The 8,919-nt window shown below is 49.1% G+C and overlaps 1 protein-coding gene across 3 annotated transcripts; it reads left to right on the top strand.

Annotated features, from left to right (window-relative positions):
* Positions 1-343: 343 nt before the first annotated feature.
* On the top strand, positions 344-8,624 carry LOC125954811 (probable serine/threonine-protein kinase tsuA). Of its 3 annotated transcripts, XM_049685425.1 has the most exons (3): positions 344-758; positions 3,766-3,929; positions 6,919-8,624. In XM_049685425.1, the coding sequence occupies exons 1-3, from the start codon at positions 692-694 to the stop codon at positions 8,191-8,193; spliced, it is 1,506 nt and encodes a 501-aa protein (XP_049541382.1). In that variant the 5' UTR covers positions 344-691; the 3' UTR covers positions 8,194-8,624. The 3 variants fall into 3 exon arrangements, with proteins under 3 accessions (XP_049541382.1, XP_049541381.1, XP_049541383.1); XM_049685424.1 differs by lacking the exon at positions 344-758 and having other exon boundaries at positions 3,591-3,929; XM_049685426.1 differs by lacking the exons at positions 344-758; positions 3,766-3,929 and adding an exon at positions 6,634-6,829.
* The last annotated feature ends 295 nt before the right edge of the window (positions 8,625-8,919 follow it).

Genomic DNA, 8,919 nt, shown 5'->3' with positions numbered 1-8,919 from the left:
GGCGTACCGTCGATGCATTGCTTCGATGCGGTGTTTGCCATAACCAGCTGTGCTTTCAACTCCGCCGAGAGCCCCAGCGTGCGTGAACGGAGAGCGTGGCTCAGCATGGCTCAGCGTGCTGCTTGTTTACATCTGGAGCCCGCGAACGTATCTTGCGTTGGAAGCACGTGTTTGCTCGAGAGCACTACTCCGGCCGGCATGGAAAATGCGCCACTCGCAATGTCGCCCTCTCACGCTCTCTTTTTACAAACATAAATCGAGCATAGTTTCGCTCTCGGGGCCGTTTTCCCCGGAGTTGTGGAGTGGATTCTTCGTAAGACCGCCATTTTGCGGCAGAGAACGGTCGATGGCGGTAGTGTGGTCGTCCGTCCGTTCGTCCCCGTGTTTCTCTCCCGGATTACGCGTGTAGATAGTGCAACTGGTGTGTCCGCGGATTCGGATTACTGCGGGAGCTTATCATCTCCTCTTTCGGCTCACCTGTTTTTCCTACTACCACCTTATCACGCGGCGTGTAGGGCGGAGTAGTCTTTTCTTGTGATCTGGTTAATGATAGTGCCGCCATATAGTGCGTGAGTAGGTGACATGTTACCGGTGTCTTGAGTGCGTTCGCGAGAGAAAACGTGGAAAATTCAGTTCCTGCAATCACCGCTCATATATATACACACGGAGCAGGAAGAAACCATTCCCCATCATGGATACGTATGTGAAAAATCTGCTCAACGGATGGAATATGCCGGAGTTGATAAAAGTGTTTCAAGGTAAAATGGAATGGGAATGGGGAGGAGGAATGACGCGGGTCCTCAACTGTGTCAAGTGTTGAATGGCGAAAGCTCTAATCCCTAGGGCCTCTGGGAAACCTGGCTGCAGATCTGCAAACCCCCAAAAGCATCGCGAATGTTTGTTGTTTACTCTCTCGCGCCATCAGCAGCTGCACGTAGTTCGTGTGTGTGTGTGTTGTGTTATGGTGGTTTTGTTGCATGTTTTTCCTCTGTTTTTCCAACGAGCACATTTTGCACATGATCTTTACCTCCACCTCTTGTGTGTGTCTGGAGTGAATGCGATATGCCGGAAGCTGCCGGAGACACCTGGTTTTGTGTAACATGTGCGACAATCCCCCGGCTGTGTGTACAGCCCAGCAAAGCATTAAACACAGCTTTTTCCATCGCGAAATGAGCTACACGTTATCGGTGATGGGTTTTTTTTTTGCGCGTTGCGTGTGTTTGCTTTCTCATTTGTTTAGTTCACGATTCACGAACTAAACAAAAAATATGATTTTTACGTTCACCTTGAGGGAACGATAAAGAGAGAGAGACAGAGAGGGAAAAAGAAAGACACTAGGAGCAGCAGGGTGGTTGGGAGTGAAATTTAATTTGAATTTTCAATGAGATTTTGTCCATCATGTCTCCCCCTACCCCCCGTTCCTTTTCCAGTCGAACGAACCGTCAGTCCTGCTCCTGCTGCAACGTATGTTAAAGGGAGGCATTATTGCAGTTGTTGGAAAATATTCCACTTCACGTTTTGTAGCCCGAGGCTAGCGTGTAATATGAAATGCAGTAGCACCTTAAACCGTACGCCGATAGCTGGCTGGCTGGTGTGCGTGTTTGAATTCGCAGAAGCCATGGCGCCACGGAGGTGGCCTTCTATATCTCTATCTTTCCGCACCGGCACCGGCACCGCAGCCCGACCGGTCGTGTGTTGAGCTTAAGTGAAATAATCATAATGTTTCGGTGAATAGTTTTATTTCTGTACGCCTTCTTACTGCTGCTTCCTACTCTGCTGCTGCCACCTTTCGGCCCTATTGTTACGCTTCAATATTACCGTGCACAGTACAGGTTTTGAAATCATAATGGCGGCTCGACACACTTGGTATTTCGAAATCCCCTTCCCACCTTTCTGTTTCTAACGAAGAACAAGCCACTACAGGCCAACTGCTGCTGGTGGTGGTGGTGCAGGGCTTATAAGACGCTCGAATAGTACGCGCGCGCCGGTTGGCCTAGTTTCGATGGAAAGAAAACAACTTTTGGCCACGACATACAACAAAAACCGAGCTATGGTGCAAAGAATGAAGTTTCTCTCTATCTTTTTTGCCTTATTAAAGTAAATACACTCCTGTAAATGTTGCTCAGAGGCGCGCGAGTTTCCCCTCTACTGGGCACACAAACGATGACTGCACAGTAATCTCGAATATATACAGTTTCCTCCTAGCATTCGCCAGCAGTCCCAGGCTCTCTCTCTCTCTATCATTTTCAATCGCGTTTTTCCGCAACTTCACCGCGTCATTACGAGCGCGGCGGAAACCTACCGCCATATTCCAGCACCAGCAGCAGCTACTAATACCGGTTGTAGCAAGTTGTGCAAAGCCCCGGTCTTTTGTTGGTTAGCAAAATTACGGTTATTATCATTAGCCTGATGCATGCTGAAAATGGGCCAGTTACGCGTCTCATCCCGCAGTCGCCGCCATCCCACTTCCTAATAAGCGTTGCCAATTTCGAGAAGTAAATGGTCTATTATTTGTTAGAAATTCCGTCAAATTATGAAGAATATTCCAGATATGGAATTACGAAACTGTCAACGAAAGACCGAACCGAAGCCATCAATCACACGCTCAAGACACTCGAGACATCAACGCGTCACTCAAAGCCAGGCCAGCCATGCCTGCAAAGAGCCATGCGCGCGCCGTGCCAAACTTGGTCCCCCTAGTACGACGCATTACGTATTAAGAAGGGCTTTCCCGCCGGGAGGAGGGCGGCGAAATATGTGTATCGAGTGCGCGAGCGGCCCGCGAAGTGAACATTATATACCACCACTCACAGCGGCTGTTGCGTAATGAGCTGCGAATCGATACTTCCTGGGCTGTGCAGAATGAGCATAATTTTCTATGCGCACACGCGCATATGTCTCCGCATCTGGCGCAATCCTCTTAACGCAGCTAGCCTGCTAGCGAGTGGTGTAATGCTGTCCCCACATTCTCCGCCTCTCTCTGTACTCTCTGGAGTCTCGTCTTGAGTTGTGTGACAAGCGGGGTAGACACATAAAATGAAACCATTTTATGATATCTATGGCACAACCATCATCATCATCATCATCGTCAGCATTGGCATAAGGGCTCTGATGAGTGTGAAGTGTGACTAGCATATGGGAGGGAACAAGAAGAGCGATTGGAGAGATGGAAGAGAGAGATTACCGTTTCCTGGAGTTGAATTGTGCCGGGGCTGGAATATGAATGCGATCGGTAACGCGCAATCATCCCTTCTTCTATTCGTCATATTCCATGAGTATTTCAACTATTCCTCTCTTCATGCGTCCACCGTGCCATGTTCTCATTTCCAGACCCACTAGTTGATAATGCCCACTTAAGCCCGGCAAACTAACACACCCAGCAGCAGCAGCAGCAGCAGCAGGCCGGAGTTACTTGTTCCATGTCTACCATGTGGCGCTCTCTCTATCTCTCCGTTGCAGCATAGACGGCGGGGAAGGGTATGCGAGGTGGATGCGATGGCCCGCTTCTCAGTGTTTATGTGTTTTTATCATTTTGCTCATGGCCCTTGCCCTCGCCCCTTTTCTATCGTTATCTCGCTCTTTCGCTCTCTCTCTCTCTCTCTCTCTGTAACATGAATTTTTATCTTTTTCTGTCTGTTTCATTCCATATTTTCCCCGCTCCTGATACCGATCTGTATTCCCGTAATAATGCCTGGTGTGCTGCCTGGGATTCGTCACAATTCGCGGCGGCGCGCCCATTGTACCACCACTTCCCACCACGCACAGAGGAGGAAGTCGATGAGGCCGCGTTCAAGTGTCTGAAGTACGATATGATTAAAGAGATCATACCCCGCATCGGGAAGCGGGCCAAGTTTCTGCAGCGATACGAGGAGTACAAGGAGAATCTTACAGAACGGCCAGCTTTCGCCGAGTTGCAGCTGGACGAGAAGGTAAGCAACGTGTGCGCGGACTTGCGCGGAGTCGTCTAGACGAAATTCACTTCACCACCCAGAACACGATCATGAAGCATCAGGATAAGATAAGACGAGTGGTAGGGAGTGTAGTGTGCCTCCGGTGCCTGTTGCTTCCGTTACCAAAAACCGAGGGACAAGTTTCGTGGAATATATCGTAATGCTGGTCGATATCAGTTCCGTCGTGGTTCCACTAATGTGTCCCCTGGGGTAATTGAACTCTTCCCGAAATGAACTATCAACATGCGGGCACCATTAGGCCGTTGCCTTATCGGGTGCGAATGTGCCCCGGAATATGTCTGGCAAGACCCACGGTTCAAGGCATCCGGTACTAAAGTATGCAAGCTCGACTCACGAGGTCAGCAACAGCAACACCCTGCCCTGGGTGTTCCACTTCCCGGGCTGTATTCGCCCAGTATTCAATAAGGGTTCCTACGTGGGCTATGGAACCCTTCCGATTCGTTTCGTTTCAAAGCGAATCGATTCGATTCAACCCCACAGGTCACCCACATTAGAATATCCGCAGCCGAGCTCTGGAACCGTCCTGGAACCGGCGTGGCGCGGTCTTGCAACCCTTTCTGACGATCTACTCTGACAAAGTGTGACTTCTCATTTATCATTCGCATATGCGCCACGACACGGAGACTAACTTTTTAAGTTCCGCACCGTATTCTTTGGTCGCGAACTGCGCGCACCGCTCGACTATGGTGTGCACTTTGCGCTCCTATTGGCCTCGTTTTTGACGCTTCGTTGTTGCTCGTGTTTCCACTTGATTGTTTGAAAGGAAGTACACTCTGGAGTGTTCAAGTAAGCGAACGATCGAGCGGAGCTAGTGCACGAACCAGCCGCCGCTGGTAAGATTCTCAACAGAAGCGCCCCTCTAGTAGACGCTAGAGATATGGTGGCTAAGGAGAACCCTTGGTGGAGGAATTGTGGCCAACAACAACAACATCAACAAGAGGGGGGGGGGGGGGAGCTTGTGCAATGGTAGCACAGCACAACGCCACATAGCATGGAGCATTGTGCACTGGTGGAACCGACGTATTCGGCTTGTACTCAGTCGCTGGCGCTGTATATTTCGAAATTGGTTCAGCAACTGTTGAACCGAAGGCCTGTTTTTTTACAAAATTGTTTTTCCTCATAGTTTTTTCGTGAAGAAATGACTGACGTATTGTGAACGATCGAGCTCTGGTGCTGCTGAATCGTCACTTTTGTAGTGTTTGACGTGGATGGTTGGGGTAGTTCTTGTTTGTTGCAACTGAAAGCAATATATTCATCCGCCTAGCTACCGAGTAGCAGCAGCAGCAGCAGAAGCACTGGTGCGACATTATGGGAAAAACAAGTGTTACCATGCCACAATGAAGTGGCATTTTGTGTGAGCGGCCAAGGCACGTCACCTACTTCCTTTCTTCTAGGTCCCCGGTAGATTGTTGTGTTACGTTTTACAGAGTTCTACCGAAACGGCGAACGGTGGCATTGTTTTGGTTGCCTGTAATTGGAGTCTTCTCTCCACCGGAGCATAATAGTGCCTTATTGGGGACATAATGCCATTGTGTGTGTGTGTTTTAGTGGCAAAGAGCAACAATAATCGAGAACACAAATTGTGCTGACATAGCCAGTTGTGTCCTGTATTTGCCGAGGTTTTTTTTTTCGTTGGCGCCGCAAATGGCGCTCATAAATCTGTAACTTTCCGATGAAACGGAACCCTAGACACCATCCTAAAAATCGATTTTCATTGCGGGAACCGATGAGGGGATTAGCATCTGTCTTCTCGCGCATTGGTAGAGTATGCGCGATGGGTGGACATGCGGACATGATGTTCCATAAAACATTACCACAAGCACTCGCGGATTCGAAACTCTCATGTGGCCAGACTCGTGCCCAGACGATAAACGATGGTACGCGGGGAATTGTCTGTCTGTAATGCGAATGCATTTATTCCATCCGCCCCCGAGGGGTTGGTTGCCGTCTGCTGCTGCTGTTGCCGCCGCTGATGTCTTGACATAGTTTTAGATGGATTCCAAGAGAGTGGGAAATGCTGAATGCCGCTGATGGACAAGATGATGCTCCGTTTACGATCATATTCCCTCATTTGCTGGAGAATGTCGAGAGAGAGAGTCGAGCGTGGCCGCGCACGCCGTATAATGACATGCACTGGTTTTGCTAGTGCGCGGACCTAGATAAGATCGTTCTTTAACAGCAAGGAAAAAAAAACTCATCTCCGGCGCTAAAAAAGCATAGCGAAGGAGGCAGAGGTGTGTAATACACGTGAGTAGTACGCAAAAGCGGGCCAGCGGGCGAATATTGGGTTCGGACGAAGGAATAAAATACATACGAAAGCAGCCACCACTCGGCAGCCGCCTGCATACATAATGCTGCTGCTGCTTCACCCTTCTACTACTCCACTTCTCACACGTTTATGGAGATGCAAACGAAAGGGAGCGAGCGAACGCTGCTGCTGCGACTTGTTGCTGGTGCCGAAGAGACGAATAGACGAAGAGAGTATTCGAAATGGAAATTATGAATATTAATGGAAGAATGGTTGAATATAGATTGGAAGTTTGTACAGATGGGAAAATTCTTAATCAGCTTCAGAGCAGATAGTCCCTCGTTGCTTGATCCCGCTTGAACAATAGACGTACAACGCGCGCCGGCCATGGTCCTGCCGTGCTCGTGCCTGGGCTATGTGCAACAATCGAATTAACTAACTTTTTCTGATCAACGATCATGACTTGTTGTTTTTGTTTTATGGGGGGGCACCTAGGCTATGCGCCACTTTTGATCGAAATTTCGAAACGCTGACGAACGCTCGATCCCTCTTCCTCTGGCTGCTGCAGACCTTTCGTTTTGCGGATAGGAGATAAAGCGGATCATCAATGGTGAACGGTGGTGTTCGGCGAGAGATAAATTGTAAAAACATGTTTGTAACATTGAAATTCAACTGAAGCTATTTTGGTTCTCTTTTTAGGATCGCTTCTCACCCTCGAATTCGACGCAAAAGCCAAGCCGCATCGACTGGGGACGCATCGAGAAGGTGTGCGGCCCGGTACCGATTTATTTGAAAAATTTGCTCAAAATGTGTGGCTACGAGGCTGAGAGCAGCTTACGGAATCTGAACGATGACGATTTCATCGATATGGAGCGGTTCGCGCGCGAAGAGCTGATCCATCTGGTACCGGCCACACAGTTCTATTTCCACATCTTCTGCAGTGATCCTGCGCGAGAGTTCCGTATTGTGCCAGGCCACCGGAAGCTGCTGCTACAGATCAGTGCCTACCTGAACTATACCAAGGTGGCGAACGAGATCCAGCGGCCCGAACCTCCAACCAACCATCAACGGATACCTGCGGCGGAACTGTCGTTGCAGCAGCGCGAACGGGAACGGGAACATCGACTGTTGCAGCAGCAGCAACAGCAGCAACAGCAGCACCACCAGCAGCAACAACAGCAGCAACATCAGCAACAACAGCAACAAGTTCAACAACAGCAGGCAGCGGCAGCGGCAGTAGCCGCAGCAGCTGCAGTCGCACAACAAGCACAACAACAGCAGCAGGCTCAGCAACTTTTGCAGCAACAGCAGCTACTGCAGGAGGTGGTTCGGTTGCATCAACAACCGCTGAACGACATACAGGAACACATGCTTACCGAGATCAAGATGTCGCACAAGAACTCACCGCTGGCGTTCGAGCAGGCCACCGTCTTTCCGCCGCTCAGCGACGAGGAGCGCATCAAAAAGATACAGGGCTGCATCGTGAAGCTGATCGACATGTGGAGCGAGAAGCAACCGATCCGACTACAGGTGACGGAAGAGATGATAAACGTGACTTACGAAACGAACGGCTACAACGCATTCATCAAGTGCCCAATGTGCGCCGTACAGATCAAGGTGTCGAAGCTGCCGACAAAGAAGGGCGACCGATTCGTGATCTCCAACTTCTCGAAGCACATCATCAAGATGCACTTTTCCCAGCTCGTCGAAGCCAATGGAGGAATGGGGGGTGGTGGTGGCGTTGGTGGATTAGCGGGAACCGGAGAACGGAAGCATAATCTGGACAACTCGTCCGGTGGGTACTATGCCGGTGACAATTCGGACAGCAATAACACGTACTCGTTCGAAGATTACGGTTCCGTAAAGCGCCAGAAGCTTACCGATGATGAGGAAGATGATATGGATTCGATGCCACCGCAATTGCTGCATCCTTATGTGAGCATCAAGGACGAAATTATCGATTTGGATGCGTAGCAGCGAAGGAGGAGAGTAGAAGAGGTAGAAGATTGTATTTCGAAGTACTTTTAGGAAAACCTGTTTCATTCCGCGACCAAAACTGTGCCCGAATACAAACCGTATATTGCTCAAAGCGCACAAGGGACGCCACCGCCAAATAGCTAGATAGAGAGAAAGAGATACGAAAGCCGTAGGCCTTAAACGATGCGTTGCGTTAAAAAAAGAATCCATTCCTCAAACGAACCAAAAAGACTCTTGTTAGGTAGTAATCTATGAAATGCGCCGTGCGTTTGGATGACCTGATGGTGTGAGGAAATCTAAGACTTGTTGTGTGTGGCTGATAGGTGTAGTTGAACTGTTTTTAGGTAGGATGTAACGAGCAGTTTGTAATGATCGGCTGCGATAGTTAATTTATATTCTTTACAAAATAAAATGGGTCGTTAGTCTAATTGTGCACACTTTTAGCATACACAATGCAAAACATAAACCCTTCATCTAAGCATTTTTAAAGGCTACGAAAGAAATTTTTGCCGCAAATGTCGCTATTGGCAAACCTCTAGCTCCATATCGTAATGTTAATGCTGATGCGGCTTGCTGCTGTTGCTCTGTCAATCAATGATAAGTGTGATTGACTGTAAATTTATTTCGCTGACCAGTTCAACGGAAGGACCTGGTGTTGAGGGCTGTGGATGGTTGCTGGAAGGAAAAACCGTCGTGCTGCGCGTTTTTCGCAGCTCACACACA

The sequence above is a fragment of the Anopheles darlingi genome, chromosome 3 (assembly GCF_943734745.1).
Source record: "Anopheles darlingi chromosome 3, idAnoDarlMG_H_01, whole genome shotgun sequence".
Classification (NCBI taxonomy): domain Eukaryota; kingdom Metazoa; phylum Arthropoda; class Insecta; order Diptera; family Culicidae; genus Anopheles; species Anopheles darlingi.
The sequence above is the reverse complement of the archived record's forward strand: the minus strand, read 5'-3'. Positions and strand labels throughout refer to the sequence as shown.

What these genes read in the sequence shown, in the direction of transcription:
- LOC125954811 (XM_049685424.1), top strand. Translation starts at nt 3,612, where the DNA reads ATGAATTTTTATCTTTTTCTGTCTGTTTCATTCCATATTTTCCCCGCT. An exon ending in AGTTGCAGCTGGACGAGAAG is followed by an intron (nt 3,930 to 6,918) that starts GTAAGCAACGTG and finishes TTCTCTTTTTAG; the next exon opens with GATCGCTTCTCACCCTCGAA.